At 46.3% G+C, this 21,384-nt stretch overlaps 1 protein-coding gene across 1 annotated transcript; it reads left to right on the top strand.

Annotated features, from left to right (window-relative positions):
* Positions 1-811: 811 nt before the first annotated feature.
* Positions 812-19,712, top strand: SSPN (sarcospan). Its single transcript, XM_041397174.1, has 3 exons — positions 812-1,275; positions 11,540-11,626; positions 16,449-19,712. Exons 1-3 carry the CDS (start codon positions 958-960, stop codon positions 16,812-16,814), a joined length of 771 nt encoding a protein of 256 aa, XP_041253108.1. The 5' UTR covers positions 812-957; the 3' UTR covers positions 16,815-19,712.
* Positions 19,713-21,384: the final 1,672 nt, after the last annotated feature.

Below are 21,384 nucleotides of genomic sequence, written 5' to 3'. Positions count from 1 at the left end.
TGCTGGATTCAGCCAAAGAGCAATTTTTGAGTACTTCAGGAGACATTCCACCACTGTGCTGTCTCCAAGCACCAGCCTGAGCCCACATATGGATGAAGCGTAGTGACCACATGTTCACAATAAGACATCCCTCTGTCTTTTAGGTAACATAAACAATCTTTCTGGTATGGATAACTTGCAGCCCTGGAAACACGCTCAGCAGATGTTTGCTCCACGCTCTACCACTGCCTGCTCAGAAGCACCAGTCCTCACTGCTGGTCCCTGTCTGCTTCATCATAAAAATTGCCTAGCTTTGCTTTTGCAACTTTTGGGAAGAGACAGGAAGGATCCCTTTTGGCTCCCCAGGACATTAACTTGTATTTTCATTTGTACTTACTTCGTACTTTCCGTACACGCAATCAACTCCCTCCCCCTGGGACGAATCTATTTGAAGCGGTTCAGCGGGTGAGTGGAATGTGCACGGTGCTGCCTGGGTACCCCAGCCACGCTCTGCCTGCCGGTAACCCCCAGGGGAGCCATGAGCTCCTTCCTGGCTTCTCCCTGCACAGGCACTGCAGTGTTCCCGGCTCCCTGGCGAGGCACGTTTCCCTGCTGTTCACCAGCCGGCGGTTTGGAATTCCTGCCCTGCTGTTTGCCCGTGCGTCCCCAAGCCCCAAAGATGCGCTCACACCTGCGGAGCCGTGTGAGCGCGCACGCCCAGCCCGGTGACGAGCAGCCGGCGCCTGCACGTTGGCAGTGCGCTACCCCCCTTGCATCCCCCCCTTCTCCGGGCTATATGTGGCATTTCGAAGCTCTGACAATCTGCTTCCAAATGTTTTCCATATTTGTTCAGCCTCCTTGATTCAAATACCAGGAAGAACTCAGCCGGCACAAAGCGAAGCTTTGGGGGGCAGAAAACTAACACCACCATCGGCGTGCGCACACACACTCGCACGTGAAAGCCCAAAGCCCGCCGGCATGGGAAAGGAGGAGAAGAAAGCCCGGCACGGCACGTCCCCGAATACCCAGAACCAGACAGGGAAGGCACCCGGAGGGGAGAAAAGCACCGGCTCGACGCAGGAGTCCGAGATGAAGAAGAAGCAGAAGAAATCCAAGGGGGATCCCAAAACTGGCCAGGAGGAGGAATCCCACACTTGTTGTGGCTGCCGTTTCCCGCTGCTGTTTGCGTTGCTGCAGCTGGCGTTAGGCACCTCTGTAACAGTGCTGGGCTTCCTTATGGCAGGCATCAGTTCCTCTCTGCCAGTCAGAGACACTCCATATTGGGCTGGGATAATTGTAAGCATAAAGTCTCTTTCTCCATAAAGTGCCTTTGCCAGCATTAATGCAAGCTGCATGACGCTCCACTTTAGACTAACCAACTGCATGCACAACACCATTTGAGCTATGCTAGCTATAAATATTCCTGGGATTAAGTGTCTGGCTGTACTTTCCCAAGGAAGACTGCTCCTGCAGAATTACACAGCCTTTCGTATTCTTCCCTGCAGTACCCAACAGACCTGAAATAAAATACAGGGTTGCTGTACACTAGATGTATGTATTAGCTTGTGCTTTGCAGTGAACTCCTGCCTGGTGATGCTGGAAAAAAAAAGTTAATTTCTTATGCTGCCTATCCTCTTTGCTCACCAAACCATCGCCATCAGGTTTTGGAAGCGAGAGCATAACTCTGTAAAGTCTCAACTGTTAGCTGGGCGAGAAGAGCAATATCTGTCTCCAGAGCTGGGATTTAACCCTCTTCCCACTGTTACTCCTGACTGCACGTGGCCATGGGGAAGGGTGGACGTGTCAGGGACAGGGAGCCCTTCACAGGGCCTGCTGGTGGCTCCTGCCAGGTCAAGTTCGGAGTGATGCACCAACCTCACTGCGTGGGCTGGGGGGACTGGGCAGAGGGCAGCGTCCTGCTGGGTGTAAATCAGAGGCATCCCTGCTGGGGAAGCCTGGGTGGTTCCCCAGCAGCAGCCACCCCTGCAGAGGTAGGGACAGGGTGTGTGGTGCCATCCGTGGTGTGACTCTGCTGGCTGTGGGCTTGGGGACATGAGGTTTGCCTGTGGAGGGACAGGGTCAGTGATTATGAGCCTGGGATAAGCCATGGATGTAATTAAGCATGCAGGTTTCTTCCCTAGGCAACAGGTTTCAGGAAAATATGTCCTGAAAATATGCCCTGATGTGCTAGCACAGTCCTGGGTGTTGTCAGATTGTAAGAATTCCCAGCAAATAAATTTGTGTTTAGGTACTTGGAGAAAAGATTTCTTGAAGCGCTGAAGAGCCATGGGAGCATCTTCTGTAAATGTAATTCATTTTTAAAAGATTATCTGAGCATCTGAACTGGTTGGGGTTTGCTGTGTTAATCCTGCTGGTGTTCCCTCAAAGGGTGGAAGGAGCAGGGCCTGAGCTCCCAGAGGAAGAGCTCCTCTGACTCATCTCTTCATGTTTTTCTTCTGACTGAAGAGGTATCCAAGAATTTAGTGGTGTTTTGTGGAGCAGGAGCTTGCCCTTGCTTGGAAGAGGAATTTCCTCCTGGGAAGTTTTGATTGTTACAAACCAGAGGGAATACAGATAATAAAATAGCAATATGTGGCATGTTCACTCCTCATGTTTATTTTGAGGATTCTGGAGGTCAGATTATGTATTTTCCAGACTGCACTGTTGCTATCACAGGTTTGAAATAGCTTTTTCACTAGAAAAAGGTGCAGAAAGAGTAAGCTGGACTGAACTAATGTACAGCCAGGGATATGAGAAAAGCCATGCAGCAGCCCCTGGCCTGTGTGAATGTCATCAGTGCCCCAGCAGCATTCATCTGAGACGTCCACAAATGGCTGGCCTCCCTTGGGGAGGCCTGAAACCCCACCAAAGTCGCTGGTTTCTGAAAACAGAATTCTAACCCCTGTTGTTTTTAGCAGCAGCTGCCAGTAGTAGTGACATTTAGATGCCCACATGAGGCCAAGCTCAGTCACTTTCAGAGCTCCCCCTGAAAATCAGGAATAATTCTCCATGTGTGTTCCTGAGCTAATTCCTGACTCAGAGCAAGCCTCAGCTTTCAGCTGTGGTTGGTGACCATGCTCTGCACTCACCAGCCAGGGGAAACATTTCCTGGGGTAACATGTCCTGGAACTCTGGGAATTTTGGTTCCTGTTGCAGGGTGCCCTGCCTATTGGGAGGAGCAGTGCAGGCTGTGGGCAGCCCCATGGGGAAGGGTGACTGCGCCTAGGCTCTGAGTCAGATCGCGACTCTTACTTGAGGACTCTGGTGAGATGTTGAGTCACCAGCACACTCCAGCACGGTTTGATTCATCTGTGGCTCAAATTGGCTTTTGGTGCCCCTCTGTTTACCCTCAAGGTGATGACAGGGACTGTCTGCCGGGGCATGTGGCCAGGGCCAGGCAGGCTCCTGGGCAACCATGCTGCCCTCCAGTAACCTCAGCCCAAAGCAGAAGGGAAGGAGGGATCTGGCACCATGTCAGATGGAAGTGAAAAGGAAACTGGTACTAGAAAGGAGAGGATGAGGAGGTGGGGCAGGCCCAGACCTCCCAGTAGCAGAGCCTGTGTGGAGCACTGGCTGTGGTACCAAGGGACCAGTGCAAAGCACATCTGAGGGGCAAAATGCAGCAGGTGCCACAGTGTGCTGCATCTACTTTGCTCCTGTGTTGTGGTGTCTCCATGGAGGGACTTGGTGCCCACTGGGACATCAGGTGGATATAGCCAGAAGCTGCTGGGCTGGAAATTCCAGGTATGCAGTCACAGGGTGCTGCTGGTGAGCTGTGGTGGGGGACTGTATCGAGGACTGGCCTCTGGAGAGCTGGGGAAAACTAGTCCACAAAGGAAAACCCTTGGCTAGGAGCTGCATGTGGCTGGATGTCCTGTGGGCAGGTTTTTGGGCTGCATGGAAGGTGTTAGATAGGGGATGGATGACCCATGTGCTGCTTGAGAATAAACCTCGTGGCAGAAAGCAACTTCCCAAAACTCATATATTCACACAGAAATGAGCAACAGGACAGAAAGATACGGTGTAAAATACCAGAGCATATTTGTTTTAGTAGCATCCCACTCAAGTGCTCTTTTTAAAGGACTTGATTAGTATTCTGAATCAAGAACTTAAAAAATCTATTATCAAGCCCTTTTTAGCAACATTAGATATAATGGGTGAAGCTCATTCCTGGTGTTACTCCTTTAGAATTACACCAGGCTGGTTTTGACCCCACGGCTGTTAATGCAGGATGACAGAAAAATGAAGGAAAATTGCTAGTGTGTTGAATAGACCCTGATTGATTGAAAGCTGTTTTTTTTCTTCTTTATTAATGACAAAATGGTGACACCGTTCCTTGCTGAAAATCAAATGCTTCAGTGCATTACCATGAATGGAAAGGAACTGTTTTTAGAGGAGCCAGTGAAAAATGCTAGTGAGGAAAACCAGGCAAGGCAGTCTGAATTAAATGTTTTTTATTCCCATTTCAGAATTCAGCATTAAATGCGTTCAAAACCTGACTGTGTAGGTTTGTGAGGCTGGAGCAGGCCAAGGATTGGGTTCACCATCCTGGGAATAAATGTGGCCAGTGATCCTCTGACAGGGAGTGGAGGAGGGCTCCAAGCCTGCAGGGCTCCCTCCCCAGAGCATCGGCCCTTCCCTTCTGAGCCCCTGCAGAAGGAAATGATGCAACTTGTGTTGCACCAAGAACATTTCACCAGGAAAAGCAGCTAAAACCCACTTAAAACCAAAATACATTTAGTCCAAAAATTTATGGACCATGAGTCAGAAACCAAAGGACAATTTTATGGACAGAAACTACGAAGCCTTCAGGATTTACACTTCTGCTTCAGCTTCAGTAACCTATTCCCTGTAAAATGCCTCTCCCCCATTGCTAAGGACAGGCAGATAAATGCAGTAAAAGTGGTGAAGGTAGCATTTGTTTCATTTGCCTGGAGCCAATTACACTGAAAGTGCCCATGAGACCTGTCCTGAGCTCCCCAAACTGCAGGCTGGACTCCCTGGCAGTCTCTTCCTTCTTGCTGTTTTGCAGGAGCTTGGACAAACTTCACAAACCCACTCATGAGTGCAAGGTTTTATTTTTTCCTGTGCCTTGCCACTGGCTTGGTGCATAGCTTTGGGCAAGTTACTTAACCTTACTAAGACTTTGTTATTTCCCCTGCAAAGTGGGGTTAATAGTGGCCATCCATCACCCCTTGCTTTGAGATCCTGGGATGAAAAGTGCTGTAGAGACAGTAGATATTAATGGTATCCTTTTCATTCTTTTTCATTAGCTTGTGGCCTTTTGACACCCAGAAGAAGTAACAATGTATTTCCCCTTGAAAAACCTACTTTAGATTATTTCCACTGCGATCAAAAATGGAGAGTATCAGAGTTTTCATGGGCAAGCTCCCTTTTCAGCCCTGTTTTGCAGACTCAGGGAGTTAAGAAAGTTACAGAAGTGCTCATCACAAATGATTATCCAGGGTGTTTATTATTTCTGTCAGGAAGTTATTTTAAATGTATATGTATAGATGTTCATCAAATTAGGACTTTTAAAAGCATTTAAAAAAATCTGATTCACAAGCTGCTCAAGGCAACAACTGTGGCTCCAGCTGTCACTTTTATTGCAAAAAGCATCCCAAAAGCCATGAGCTGAGCCCCCAGCCCAGAAGCTCTGACACTTCTCCCTGCTCCAGCCCTTCTCCATCTCCCCAGGTGTTCCCCAGGCCAGAGGGTCCCTGAGCATTACTCAAGGGTGGCTGTGGCTTGTGGCTTTTTGGCATCAGTGCTCAAGCATTGGCTTCTCTGCCCTTGTGGAGGTGAGGCTGATGTGGGGCTGTATGGTGCAAAAGGCAGGCAGACTTTTAACTGAAAAAGCAGCTTAATCGACCTTCATTTACCTGGAAAGAGAAATGTCTCTATAAACTTTTGCTTGTTTTTGGGGAAACCATTTTTAATATTTCAAATAGAAGGTGACTCTTAAAACCTGGTGTCATCAAAAATCCTGCAGGCATCCATATTTTTTTGGTACAGGCTAGCTTCAGTTAGCCATGGGCAAACATCAAAAGGTTTAAGGGACTACTGCCTTGAAGAAGAGGCCAGTGCTTGTTTAGAGCCATGTGTAGCACCAGAGCAGGACTCTTCAGACCGCTCGCCCTTAAATCTCATCCTCTTCCAAGAGTAACCATGCATTGATTCACTGAAATTCACACTTTTGTTTTGCTCAGGTGTGGAGTGGAAAACTTTGATAGGGAGAAATTCAAGTTCAAACACTCTGAAGGAATAGTTTGAGAAGGTAACTGCACACATGAGGTGTGTCTGATACCTGGCCAGGGCTGGTCTAATCCTGGACCCATCTGTGGCTTAGCAGTTTGACTGCAGAATTCCTGGCTGGAATTTGTGCAAAAGTCTAGGTAAAATTTGGAGAGGGATATCAAACAGGTTTCCCCAGCCCAGGTAGCCTCATGACTATGGGGATGGTGGCTTTCACCATCACAGACACACCCCAAACCACAAATACTTTTCACGAGTACTCTCAGCCATGCTGCATTTCTCAGGCTGAAAATCACTGCTGGTTCTGTGAACTCTTCATTTTATTTTATTTTATTTTATTTATTTTTTTGATCCCTCAGGCGTTTGTTCAGCCAGGACTGTACTTCTGATTTAACAGCAGCAATGGACTGCTGCTGCAGCTCCTGGCTGTGTAAGCAATTGTAGCCTTTGGGGGAATGAAATCTTACCTTAACACAAGCAACTGACCTAAACAGCAAAGATTATTATGGAAAAAATAGCATTTCATTTGATTGTGGATGGTCTTGCAGGGTTTTGATGACTTTACAGGATTAAGAGAAAGTTGTGGATCTGCCAGAGGGTGTTATTGCTTGGCTTGAAGAGACCAGCAGTAAAGATATCATTGTTTTATTCTGTGGGTGGGGCAGGGATGGGCAGTTATTGTGGGGTTTATGGCTGTTAAAAGAATGATTTCCTAAATTATGATGATGATGGCCTTTGCCGCAACCACAATATACATGTTTGTCATTATTATTATTATTGCCATTATTTCTGGAAGTAACTTATATGCAACTAAATTGTCCTTAAATGTAACAAGAAGTCTGTAAGGGGTAAAAAAAAATTAGGGCACAGTACCTCTGTGCTGCAGACTGGCTTCTTTCACACATGACAGTGAGACCCAGGCTGACCTGAGGCTGATGAAAGCTGGCAGTGAAAGCTGCCTGCAGCACCACTTTCATCACAGCTTCCTCAAACCTCATAAAGCCAGTGAACTTCAGTGCTGCTGTTGGCAGCAGCCTGTAGAGATGTCTGGCACCAGAGGTGATCCAGGTTTATAATGGTAAAGCCAACAGGGACAGGCTCTTTCCTGCATCAAAATCTGTGTCCAGTGGGAGCGTTAGATTTGGTGGATAAAGCAGTTTCTCCAAAGGTGTAGACAGAAGCTAAGCCTTGCCATATCTGATAAGGTGGGAGAACCATCAGCCAAGTATCACCTGTGAGGGAGAGCCAGAAACTCCAGAGACAGCTGCAGGAGATAATTCTTTACCTGTGTCCCTAAAAACAGAAAGACCCCCAGTGTCTCCGAGTGAGCAACTACAAAATAACTTCTCCATAATGGAGCTGTCTTCCTAATTCTATTAACAGTAATTTTCCTCCTGAAGTTTGAGTTTACATTCTCATTAAATAGAAAGAGTCCTCCTGTGGGTCTCAGCAGTGTTGTGTGGCATTGCAAGGTGTACCTGGGAGAGGTTTTGTCCTGCAGTGTGTTTTCTTTCTGCCCCTAAAAATTGTGGCAGGAGGTTTTCGCAAACGAAGCTCCCACACAAAGAGCTATACTGTGTCTTTGTGAGTGTTTGCAACATTTGCTTTGTGATGTGGCACAGACACAAGATGCTTCTTAGAGCCAGGTTTTTGTCTCCTGCCTTCATTTCTTGGTGGATATTCCTAACACTCCTGGTTCCTGCCCTCTTTGGGGTGGGAGCAAGCTGGAAAATTTCTCCTCCTATTTTGATTGTGGCTTAAAAACCCAACAGTTCTTAAGTCACTTTTCAGCCCTGAGGTGGTCCTGCCCAATGGGATGAATGTCTACTTCTTCCCCGCAAAAAGAAAAATTATTAAAAATTTTGTACAGCCTAAATATTTAGGTTCTTCAGCCAGTGTTAGTAAATAGCTGTTCTCCTGTGTTGTGAACTAGAGGGATTTCACAGGGTGTGCCTTAAGCAAAATGAAATCTTTACCTTTCCTAAATACTTCTGTATGACATTTGGGTCTTTTTCTAGGCAGTGCTTTCCAAATTAAATTCTTACCTTAGTTAACCTTTCACGTCACGACCTATTCAGCAAAGGGGTGTGTTAGTCCATATGGAAATTTTGAAGTAGGATCTTGAAATAAACTCGAGTTGAAATATGCACAGAAATGCAAATTCCTGGATTTCTGGGTAACAGTTGACCAGAGCTGATCTAATTAAGTGCCATCCTGCAGGTTTCAGAGAATCTGTTTTATTTGTGTAGCAAATGCACATTGATTGGCAGCAAGCACGTGCTGACGTGGGTTCAATTGCATTTTATGTTGTGTGCTCAGTCAATAAGGCATGGGAAATGTGTGCTTCACACTGGGATGTGGCAGTGGCTGTTGCAGCATCAGGATGTGGGATTACCTAATGCTGCTTAGCAATCAGCATCAACAGCACCTGTAACATGCCCACAGCTGTTATAGTTACTTAGAGGCTCCTAAAAAATACTTACCAGTGGATTTTTATAGTTATTCTGTTACACTTCACAGGTGTAATTCAAAGCTGATATATTAATAATGTATAAAATAGCAGCATAGAGCTGTTTCCTATATACATGTTCCAAGCTTTGGTTTCCTCCAAGGAGTGAATTTACCTTTAAAGAGCAGAAATGTTAAACATATGTGGGTCATAATTCTCAGCCACGTTGTTTTGTACTGCTGCTTAGAAAAACACACATCTCTGGTTAAAAAAAAAAATAAAATTAAAAATGGTACTGTATTCTTGTAAAAGAAATGCTTAAACTTTCTGAAATATTCTGGTCAAGACTTGCCGGAATCCTGACCCAGTGTAATCCTTTATAAATACCTTTCTACAAATGTCCCTCTTCACATGTCCCTGAGTATATTATTTAAATCCCAGAGGACCTTTAGAAAGCATGTACAGGAATGGAGATGCTTTTAAGTGATAGCCCTTTGTATGGGAAGCTTTCTGAAGAGGGAGGTCTGATCCTGCCAAGTGTGAAGCCAGCAGGAGTTTTGCAAAACTTGTCCGAGGCATTTGATGGCAGAGAGAAAATTCCAGCATTGGTCTCTTCCCTTCGGAAAGGAATGCAGCTCTATCAGCCCTCTGTGGTTAAATGGAAAGGGAAGGAGGGAGTGGGAACAGTCCCATGATATCTCATGGCAGTCACCTGGAGGCAAATCTGGCTCTCGGTCCATGCAAGTGTAAATGCCTACTAGTGTAGCTGAAGCAAAGCAAATTTGATTTATTGCTCATAACAGGATCCTTCAGCACCAGATCCTGAAAATACTTAGGTCCAGCTGGGGGAGTTTATCATTTGGATATTATCAGCAATAGGATTTCTTGTGATTTAAGTTTTATGGGCATGTTAATTGAATTAAAAGATTAATATATGGTGCAAGGGGCCAAGGACATAGTCGATTCATCCTGAGAAATAAAAGATGGTTCAGTCACACAGAAGCACTACAGGGCAAAAAAAACCCCAGCACTGAAGGACCTTTGACAAGAAAGGTTGTTTTTTCCCCAGACAACCCTGTCAGCTACGGCTGTCAACAATAAAAAGAAATAAACAAATAAATTGGAGGCTGTGTGTAAGTCACAGGACCAGAATATAAATACACATGACATGGAAAGGAGTAAATAATACTGACCCATTCTTTAGAAATGTTCTGAGGCAATACTTCCTATTCATGTCCCACTGAAATGACATGTAATAAAACTTCATGGGCAAAAGTGTTACTAATCGCCCAGGTTCTTGAGGGACATGGCTCTGTGTGTGTTGGGAGGTACTTCTCCTTTGTAGGGCTGCTGCCTCGGGCCTTGCACCAACAATGCAGATGCAAAAAGGATACTTTCTGCAACAGATCATAAAAGGAACATGTTTATCCATCACTGTCCAAAAGGACAGCTGGGCATTTTTCACTGCAGGACAAGCTCCCTATGGAGGCGGAAATCTGGATGTAAGCAGCACTTCCAGGGCATGCAGGTGGAGTTGGGGCTGTGATGGAGCCCCCTCCCCATCCTGCAGGCATCTCCATGGCATGGCCCCACCTTGGCAAAGACAAATCACACGTGGCTCTGACCAAAGAGGGCAAATCCCACTGCTCTGGGAAAGCAGAGAACTTCAAATTAATGACAAGTCTTCCAAAGTAAAGTACTTCTTTCAGAAGTAAAATGGAGAGGGTGGAAAAAAAAAAAAAAAAAGAGAATCTTGCTGCTCTGTCAATGAGAATTTAACAACTGTCATCTATAACAAAGATGGTCCTAGCAGGGAGGTGAAGACTTGCTCCTGGCCCTGCGTGTAGAGAGGACGTCTGAAAGGACAGTGCCTGATCTCATCCAAAGTCCCCACTGATGCTCATCACACCTAAAATGGCTTTTAAAGGTGTGATTTGAAGGGTCATTTAAAAACACATGCATGCCATCAACTCACCTGTTTTTCCAAGGCAGCTCAAACATGCACAGATTCCTCCAAACACAGCTCCAGCTGCCAACAATCTCTCTTATGTCCAGATCCAGCCCCACAGGGAGCCCTCACCTGGTGCCTGGGTGCCCAACTCCTCTATCCAGGGGATGAACTCCAAAAAGCAGAAGTCTGCTGCTCCTAAGTCCTCCTGTGAGGTTTGCTCACTGATCCTCCAAAAAGTGGGAGAGGAGGGCACTTGACTGGAGGGCTTAGCACCGTGTGGGGACACACTGTGTTTTCTAAACACAAAAAACCAAATCACGTTAATTGGGCTAGTTCCTCAGAGGAGGATCTTCCCTTCTTACCTGGAAAATGCCAACCTGTGAGTACCTGCTTCTGCAGATAAATCCAAAAATAATAATTAATACAGCTAAATTAATAAACAAGTGTGCAAATACTTTTCCATTACTTTTAACCTTCAGCACAGTTTCAGATTGCAGGGGAGATGGATATCTTTAGTAAGGTGTCCACTCCAAAAGTGGTTGAAAGCCTCTGCAATAAACTCTGCTGCTTTTTACCCAGTGGCAGCCATGGTTTAATAATTTAAAACTTGCATGGGTGACATAAAAACCCTGTCAGCACCCAGAGCTACATAGGATGGTACTCTTTGGGCTTGCCAACCCAGCTTCAGAAACCTTCTGCTCTTTTTTGATGGTTGTGTGGGCAAAAACTTGACATACATCCTGGGGGCTGTTGCTGTGCTGTGTCTTTGATGACTTTGCTTCCACACTGCTTCTTGAATTATGGTTCTGCAAACACAGAAAGGTATCTTGGCTTGGGGGGGGTGGGGAATTGTGTTTTGTAGGGTTTTGTTAACCGTGACACATTTTACATCTCTTCCGTTGCAGATCTGTGTGGTGGCCTTAGTGGGATTTGTTATGCTTTGTATCTCGTACCAACCTGATGAGAAGACGTGTGCCCAGTTTACAGTGAAGGTACCTGAACATTTTTTAAGCTTTTTTTTCTTTCTTTTTTTTTTTTTTTGCTTCTTATGTCATTAAATATAATCAAAAAAGTTGATACAGGGGATATTTTTAAGACCACAGGAAAATAAGTGAAAATGCACCTGAAATGCAGAAATGGTTTTCTGTTACTTTCCAGGCAGCCAAGGAAGAAACTGTATTCTATAAAGGGAAACTCTAATAACATTTCAAATCAGAACAAGATACCATTTTATTCGCCATGTTTTAGGAATATAGACAAAGCTAGAATAATTTGGGAAGTGTTCAGAGGGTTTAAGTAAATTAAGTGGAGATAGTGAGCAGGGTAAGAAGTAAGGTGGCCTAAAATGAGTCCACTTAAATCAAGGTTTAATATTTAATGGGAAAGTACTCAGAAAGCACAGGGACATGCATTCTTCCACAAAGCAAATTCCCATCTGAGCATTGCAGGAACTGCACCATACCCTTACCTTTGTCTCCAAAACTGCTTTGCTGACACTGGAGAGCAGCTAGAAGAGCAAGGCTGAGAACACTTGGTTTTAGCACCATTTTTCCTGGGCTATTTTTCCTTATTATTGTATTTTTCAGGGCTCTTAATATTTTGCAGACACATAATAACCAAGAAAAATACTGACGCAAGCAGCACAAAATAACAGCGATTATTAACTGGAAAAAGGCAGAAGGAAACAAAATGCAAGAAGCAGCTTTTCAAGCCCTGGCATCCATCCTCCCTTAGAAATTAGATGCTGGTGTGTCTTTTGTGTCTTTCTCAAACTTCTCCCGTACTTAAAGAAAAAAGAGGAGAAGAACAATTGTGCCTGCCCTGTGGCTGCCTCTACATTGTCCCTTGTCACCTTTCCACCCCCAAGGAAGGTTACTGGGCTGGGCAGGGGCTGCCACGCCAGCCTGCCCCGCAGCATTAAATTGAATTTGGCATCCAGGCAGGAAGGGAGTCATCTTTGGTGTTGGGAACGGCATGTCGGGCTGGGCAGCTCAGATGTCTCTGCCACCCACCCTGACAGTAAGGAAAGTGAGACATTGTTCCCCATAGGAAAACAGACATTTTGGAATTGCTCCCGAGGTGATGTAAAATAGGCCATCACCTATGGCAGAATTAGAGCTTAAATCTCCCTGGACTGTTGCTTACCCAAGGCACCCGCCTCCCCAAAATCTCCCTTCTCAGCATTTCCTGTTGCAGCATGCCCCAGAACTTCATCATTCCCAGGCTGTTCACCTCTCCTGGCCCATGTCCTTGCTGGGAGTTGCTATTCCACAGTCTGGGATAACAGGACCGGAAAAAAAAAAAAAAAAGGCTTCTGTCTGAAAGGCTCACACCTATTTTAACAAAGTAGGAGCTAAAACTCTTATCCAGGACTTCGATCACATAGGACTCATCTACATCTTCAGTATCACTTCTCATATCTTTGAATTTCAGTTAAAGGCTGTCTCTGAACTAAAAATGAGCATTAGCTATGACAAGGCTGAGGATGCAAGATTGCAGTCATGAGACAGATTGTTCAGAGGGTTGTTTTTTTTCTCCTTGAGAGCCTGGAGCTTCATCAAGCACTGCAGTTGGGTTCAGCCCAATTCACTCCGACCATCCTTACGGTATGTGGCCCAGGTCCTGCCCTCGCACTGATAGCTGAGTCCCATCCAAGCATCATCCTGCAGGAAAATCTTGTCTGAACTTTCCTGGAGTGCATTAAGCACCCCAAGTTCCCTTGCACAGCCCAAGGATCACTGTGAGAGGAGGACCACACACACATACACACACACACACACACACACACACACACACACACAAACAGAGGCCTGGGGGATTTGGGTCAACCCCCAAGATGACTCTCTGACCACTGCGAGCGACTCCCTCGGGGTGGAAAACAGGAGGACACCTGTGCAGTCCTCTGCCTTCCTCCCTCTCAGCAGCTGCTTCTTCAATTTCACACTTGCATGAGCCCTGGATCCTGTTAAAGAAGGAGGTGTGAGAACTGCTTTCGGCAGAAGTCCCTTCCCGAAACTGCTGTGGGTACCCACAGCACGCCATGTGTCCCTCAGAAAGGGAGGCCACCCAAAGAGAGGGTGGCTGTGCCCTTCAGGAGGACAGCAACAGCCAGTGAGTGCCACACAGGAAAATCTTGAGCCATCCTGTTGACTTCCTGGGCTCTGTGCTGACATTTGACAGATCATTCCCTGCAGCCCGGGGTAGTGACACCCTCTGCTCCTGCACACCCAGCCCATGTGGTGACACACCACGGTTCCTGTTCCCTGCAGGGGCTCATGCCTGAGCTACCACTGCCCTCAAAAAGGGCCTCCTGATCCTCCTCTGCAAACCCCTCTGCTTTCACCTCTGATAACTATGAGCAGCCTTTTCCATGAGGAACTTGATCCACCTTCCTGTTATTTATTTCAGTTTAGTCACAGAGGACAACTTTTGCCAGTAAATATTGCTAAAATGTCTCTTCCTCATATGAGGAACACAAAGGAGGATGAGCTGCCATGATCTGAGGTCATTGTACACTGTCTCTCCCCACTTCTCTTTTCTCCTTCTATTTAATCAGCAATTGCAATGCCTGTCTCTCTGAAGCTGCTTAAAAACAGTTTTCTAGTGGCAAGTCCTGGTTCCTGGGCAGAGCCCACCATACAGTTGTATTTGTGATGCTGAAGTTGCCTCCAGGTCTGGCATGTGATTAATCTGCTGATGGAATCTCAGCCCTCACAGTCTTGTGCTCCCTGAGAGGCAGTGCTTGCATTTAGCTCACCTTTGATATTTGGGAATGTGTTAATTTTCAGTAGCTCGCAGAGAAATTCCTCTGCAAACATCTTGTGAGAATAAGAAGCTTTTTGGAAATTGCCATGTGTTCCTCATGCATCTCCCTTTGCCTCCAAGGATTATCATCAGAGCTGCCTGTTTATTCAGATTCTGAGATTTCCTTTCCTTTAGGAACACAACATGCAAATTCTCCCTTACTGTACCTGCAGCATAGATTAGGCTGTTGTGTCCTGACTTTGGATAGAAGTTGTTAGCTAAATAAAATACCTGCCAAGGGAGAATCAGGCACATGGTGCTGTCTTGGCTTAATATTCCATCTATTAGGGAGGCCTGATTCTGTCTTCTGCTGGGCTGAATCCAGGGACTTCCACCAGGACTTCTATATCACAGAACAACTAATATTTGTCCATTTTCTGTTTTCCCCATGAACACATTTGCACAATCTTTGAAAACAATGCCATTGGCTTATGAATTACCACATCTTGGTGGTAATTGACATCAGTCAGCAGCACTCCATCTTCTGTATGCTTCATATGAGGAGGTGGCCCCATTTTCCAGCTTCACCTTTCCCATGGACCCTTGCCTTGAAAGCTGCGTGGGCAAATTAATTGCATTTAATAAGAGCCACCCTCATTTTGAAGCTGCCCTTGGTTTAAGGCCACAGGGGAAGTAATTAAATTTAATAGCAGTCAAGTCTTGGAAACTAAGATCTTTCAGTAAGAATTTGGTGATATGAGGGGGAAAATGTACATAGTGCTTCAGGACCTGCAATAATCCCAAATATTTTTTTTTCAAGCTGGCAACCAAACAAAAAATTGATTCACAGTGTAGTTCTAAGACAAATATACCAGGAGTGTGAATTTTATCAAGACATACGTAGTTGGGGTTTCAAGGTAAAAAAAAAAAAAAAAGCTTTTATATAGATATTTGCAGTATTGAGGTTAAGAGAGAGAACAGAGAGAGAAGCTGCTGTTTAAAATAAGATTCCCAACCATGGCATGTGTCTGACAGATAAGATGCCAAGGAAAATAAATGTTTTTACAGTGCTGAACAGAACCAAAAAATGCAATTTTGGCTAAACACAGAACATGATATTAATATACATTCACATATATTTTGTATGCTGTGCAGCAACTGCCAATTCCAGCTATCAAAAGCAAAGGGAAGCCCAAATGTTCTGGTATCCAAAGCTCTCAGGTGTATCCCAGGGTGTCAAAGGCTCTGACTTGCTGCCAGTTTCCATGTGTTTGTGGGGGTGGACTCTGCAGAGCTAGCCTTGATAAAAGCCACACTATTTTTAAGCTGCCACTGTTATGAGGAGCAGTGGAGGTGACGAGCAGACCCTTATCCTTCTCACACTGTAGCACTGGGAAAAGAAATGTGCTTGCTGCCTTTTCATGCCTGTGAAAGATTTCCCCATGGTTATTGGACAGATTTTGGAGGCAGACTCAGTACAGCAGACACTTTTTTTGTGGAGATCTGCATTCCCTTTCCACAGTGGGACCTGGGAAGCAAAAGGCTCGCTGCATCCACAGGGCCTAAAGTGGGAGATCAGCCACCACACTGCCTGATTTGCAAGTATAAATCAGATTTGTTCAGACATGCAAACCAAGAATAATGCATGAGCAAAGTCTCAAAAACACCTAGAGCTCAGCACAGCATGGGGTAAGATGGCAGCCCAAGGCTCAGTCTGCTCAGCTCTGCTTCCAGGCACTAATTTGTCTCAGGTGATGACCATGACTCCTGTCAATGCAGGTACGACTGGAGAGGAAAATGCTCCCTCTCTCTCTTGAAAGCTTCTTGATGTATAGGCACACCAGTTCCTTGGTGCTCTCCCCAGGACTCCAAATTGCAAGGCAATGCTCATATAAAACATGCAAGGCAAGTTCTTGAGATGACCTGCTGAACTTCTCATCATAAGGAGCCTTGCAGTTGTTGAAGCACCCAATCTCCAGACAGTACATGGGTATGCATTCCTTGTGAGTTCCTCAATCTCTATGAAGCTGGAAAAAGGGGTTTATCTCTTTTTTTCCCCCTTTCTTTCAGCTGCTGTATTTTCTCCTGAGTGCCCTGGCTCTGGTTGCCTGTGTTTTGGCAGTGGCTTTTGCTGCACACCACTACTTGCAGCTGACCAAGTTCACCTGTGACAACATCCAGGATTCCTGCCAGTGCAAACTGGACACTGCAGACCCCCTCGGCCGCACCTTCATGTATCAGGATGTGGCCAACTGTGACAGCCTGACCAGAATGCTCAGCCTGTACCTCCTTCTGCAGATGGCTCTCAACCTGGTGGCAGCCCTGGTGTGCCTGCTGATGTGCTTCATGGTGTGGAAGCACCGGTACCAGGTCTTCTATGTGGGCGTTCGCTTCCAGCCTCTCATGGCTGCTGAAGGCCATGGGCAGCAAGTGTAGGGTCTGGGCTGGGCTGGCAGGGGCTTGTGGCCGGGGATGAGAAATGCCACCGCAAACACCGCGGAGGGGTGGATGCTTGGAAGATGTTTGAAGAGGAAAAACGCTCACTCAGCTTTAATGAATTTATTTTTCAATCATTTTGGGAGCATTTCATACAGCTGCTTTTGAGCAAAGGCCTCTTGTGAGATTAGCTAGAGGTCACAGAGTCCTAAAGATGCAGTTGTACAAATGCTCCCAACAGAGGATCTTTAATAGCCATGGATAAAATATTTGGGAACTTATCTGCAGGGCTACAGCATTACAAAATAGGGTCCATTTCACTCTTGCCTTCAGAGAACCTATGCCAATTTCTGCCAGATAAGGATCTGATCCCAACTGCTTAATTATATCAATGGGAACATGCTTCGGGAATATGTCATATCTTGGTGCTCTGGGTGTAATCCATGCTAACTTGATGGGAACTTAACCTTCAGGCAGGTGATGAGGGAGGTCAAGACCTCTTCCAATGCAGGTTGAGACCAACACCAAAGTAAATATATTGATGGCTGCAGTATAAAATATATATATAACTTTTCAGAGTGAATAGTGATATAGGCTGCCTAACCCAATTACTAATAAACCACAAATATGAGTGAGTTCGCTGAAAGTTCTTTGGTGGGCCCTGCTTGAGATGCCAGGCAGATTTCTGATGTTTGGGAGAAAAGATCAGTTTAAGGAACCTTAAGTTGCACTCCTAAAGTAGAGGGACCCTAAATCAGTAGTTATGTTGAAAACTATGTCCATATTGCTCTAATTGCAGGCTAACAAAAGTGGATTTTAGCCAGTTCCACCAATTATACTTCAAGCACAAAAGGCCAAATGCATTTTTGGTGTAACTCCTCTGAAGACAATCAGCCTTACACACCAGCAGTGGAGTTAGGCCAACAGCCCTGAAAGATACATCCCTGCAACAATGAATGTTTTTAAAATGGGGTGGAGGGAGGGAAGCAAGAAGAGACTGCCAGTCTCCCAAAGACATCTCTGATAATGATGAAGGCAACAGAATAATGATTTCTTAATGAAGATGGAAAAACAAAGCGTATTTAAGCAGTGCTTTTTCACCCTGAAAGTGCAGCTCTAGAAGTGCTTTACATCTCATTAGCCTTATACCAAGACAAATATGTTGGCTTGTCCCTTGAACTGCCATTTCCACTTGCACAGCTGGGACAGCTAAATTTAGGAGCAATTCCTAATTGGCAGCATTTGGCACTGCCTCCTGATCCATATCTGTGCAAGGGCAAACCAGCTGGTGCTCACACCCTGCCATGATGAGGGATTTCCTGATCCCAGCCAGAATAAGGATGTCTCTGAGGTGAAGCAATCATATGCCAGAAAAATTGTGCCATAATCACTAGCTAGGAGGAAGCAAATGAAATTTATATAAGGCTTCAAAGAAAAAAAACAGCCAACTTTCTCCAGCAAAAAAAGTCGTTAAAAACCCAGACTGGCACAAACCTAGTTGTCTAAAGAGTTCTAATCCTACCAAAAAAAACTGTCTTCCATATGGTGATCACACATCACCCAGGGGCTAGACCATCAAGCCTCCAGGGTTAGAAAATCACAGTGTAGTGAAGTCTCCTGTGGCCCGTCTAGAACACTGCTGGGTGTAGGGGCTAAAGTTTTAGTCATGAAAATTGCCTCCGGAGCAGATATAGCATCACCAAGGTGCTCTGTGCCAAGCCACAAAGCGAGGAGCTGAAGGACATGAGAGGTTTTGAGATCTGCTTCCAAATGACCTTTTTTATTGCACCTAAAAGTAACAACCACTCGTAAGCCTGGCTGCAGGGCACATTTGCAAGGGTGCCCATGTCACCACCCATCCAAAGACCTCAGTCTGCCTGCCAGTCACTGCTGGGTCAAGTTGAGACAGGAGAGGACTGGGATGGCGAGCGGTTGGTGTCAGACTCATCCTTGGGGCCATCCATGTGGATCTGGCAGGAACCAGCCCATCTCCCATGGCTCTGGTGGAACATGCTGCCAGCAGAGCTCACAGAGCTGTGGCAGGGCCATCCTGCCTGGAGATGGGTACACAGGGGTGCCTCTCCCCTTGTGGTGTGCTCAGGTTTGTCCCCCATCCCAACACGCCTCCAGCCGTGCTCTCTGTGAGAGCTCAGGGCAGAGGATATACCTTCTTCCTACCTGCACGGCCCTTGGTGCACCTGCCCCTCCCTCCAGCCAAAAATGTGGGATCCTCTCTCCACACAGAAGACAACAAGGAGCAGAAAAGGGATCCAAGGGAGTCTGAATGACAGCTGAGCTTTGGGGCCTCCCCCCACCCTCACCACTGCATGATGGCAGGCACAACAAGAGGATGACTGTGTTGGCAGAGCAAGGCATGCTTCCCCCCCACCCATCCCAAACATCCCTTTGCTCAGGGGATAGCTTGGTGTGCAGCACTCCACCCTGGCCCAGCAGCATTTCCACCAGAGCTGCCTTTTGTCTCAATCCTTTGACCTCTGCCTCACCTACGCGTTCTCACTCGAAGTCTCCCATCACCTCACAGGTGCTGTGGGATGGGGCTGGGCTGGCAGTGCCTGGACTCTGCCTGCTCACCCCTGGGCTGTGATTTGCTGGGACTGCTCTAGGGCACGGCAGACACAGTGGGGATGATCACAGAGCTGCTGGAAATGCCTTCGGCGTGTGGGCAGGGAGGAGAAAGGAGGTCTGGATAACAGAGCCTGCTCCACTTAACAAGCTGTGCACCTCCATATCAGCTCACCCTCCACTTCCAGCCACGAATTTGGTTTGCTAATCAGCACAATGCAGCTTAACCCTTTGTTCTGGAAGAAAGCAATATTCATCATGGATTCTGCTGGTGATTTATATGCCTAATGAATAAATATGGGACATTTCGATTTAGCAAAGATGAACTTCTTTATTTCCTTTTCATGTATCTCAAAAGCATAAAATCAAAACGGGAGAGGTGGAGAAACAGAGACAGAAGGTTTAGGAACTGGTTTCCCCTAGGTATGGTTTTACAATGTGTATTTTGCTTGGATTAAGAATTTTGGAAGGTACTAATTAAAAGATTTTCACCTACCACAGCATATCCAGACACCTCCCAGCCTTTTCCCAGTGTCAGATCCATGTGGACTGCACCATGAGAAAGGCTGGGACTAAAAGTCTTGGAAAGGACAGAGGTGTTGAAGAAGAAAATAATTTTTTATAAGCCTGGGAAATTTATCTTGTAGGTGAATTCCACAGAAAGGGATAGGATAAACCTGTGCGGACACACAGAATTTGTGAAGAGCTCTATGTAATTTACTCTCACAAACCCAGGTGTGATTCTCATTTGCACCCTAGCCACTTTACACTGTTTTCCCAGTGTAAAGGGGTTGTAAAGATGGCATCAATCATCTTTACACCTACTTCGTGGCCATTTTACACAGATAAAAGGGCCCTTTGTGTAAATGAGAATTCAGGCCCTAGAGAATTTAATACAGAGGAGATCCTTTCTATAGACTGTGCTAAACCTTCTAATAGGGTCTATTACTGGGATATAACTCTCCGCTGGATTTTATAGCTTGGCTCAGAGATCATCAGTCTCGATTAAATTCAGTTCTGCAGAACTTTTCCAAAGGCCATAACCCTCTGGTGTCATGCCTGCTCCTCCAGCCTGAACACACACAGAGTGATGGTGTTGCATGGATAACTGTTTGGGATTTTAAAAGGAGAAGCAGCAGCAGCCACCACTTTCCTCTGAGGTATTTTGATGTCGTGCTATGCAAATGCCGAAGCAACAGCAATGGCAGCGAAATGGGAACTGAGACACGGTGCCTCCCGGGAAGCCAAAATGTCACATTCTCAGCCCTGCCAGAGCTTATGCCCTCTCCCTCCCCTGTTGCCACTGCAGGGCCAGGGGCTGGTGGGTGAAGGGGAAGCACCGCCAGGCCCTGTCACCAGTCTTCATGTGATGGCCATCTGCACTTCGCTGGCCTGGCCGCCTCTGCGTGGGCACTGCTGGGAGCTTTGCCTAAAAAACAACTCCGCACAAGAACGCCAGGAGCTGCAATCAACTCGCAGGGCTAATTTTTGTCTTTTTTTTTTTTCTGTTTTTCATGCTCTCAGCCAGTGCAATATTTGCTCTGGGGCCCTTTCGAAAGAGAAAGCATGCTGCTAGCGCGTGAGAGAAGCTGCAGCTCAGGTCCTCTATATTTAGAAAGCCAGGATGTCATACCTCGCCTTGAAATTTTCATAGTCCCCTGCACCCCACCCACCCACACACATACACATGCTTGCGTCTGGAAAATGTTTTTCCGTCTTAGCAAAGGTTGTTGGCTTAGGGGGATTCAAGGGAGGTGCAGAGGAACAACAGCAGCTCAGTCCTGGGCGCGACGCTCGGGGCCTCCTTAAGGCAGTGGGCATGGCAGGCACGGGGGACCCACCGCTCCTGTGGCTGCAGTGCAGGACCTCTGCTCCTCCTGGGTCTGTAACACAAATCCCAAGGCACAGCCGAGCTGTTCTGAGGCATAGGGAAGCCCCGCCCTGTGTCATGTCAGGCACTGCTGGACTCTCAGCCAGCAACTTCTTG

This window comes from Onychostruthus taczanowskii, unplaced genomic scaffold, assembly GCF_017590055.1.
Source record: "Onychostruthus taczanowskii isolate IOZ18803 unplaced genomic scaffold, ASM1759005v1 scaffold136, whole genome shotgun sequence".
In the NCBI taxonomy this organism is placed as follows: Eukaryota; Metazoa; Chordata; class Aves; order Passeriformes; family Passeridae; genus Onychostruthus; species Onychostruthus taczanowskii.
This window is presented reverse-complemented; position numbering and strand designations above follow the sequence as displayed.

What these genes read in the sequence shown, in the direction of transcription:
- SSPN (XM_041397174.1), top strand. Translation starts at nt 958, where the DNA reads ATGGGAAAGGAGGAGAAGAAAGCCCGGCACGGCACGTCCCCGAATACC. An exon ending in CATATTGGGCTGGGATAATT is followed by an intron (nt 1,276 to 11,539) that starts GTAAGCATAAAG and finishes CTTCCGTTGCAG; the next exon opens with ATCTGTGTGGTGGCCTTAGT. An exon ending in GTGCCCAGTTTACAGTGAAG is followed by an intron (nt 11,627 to 16,448) that starts GTACCTGAACAT and finishes CCTTTCTTTCAG; the next exon opens with CTGCTGTATTTTCTCCTGAG.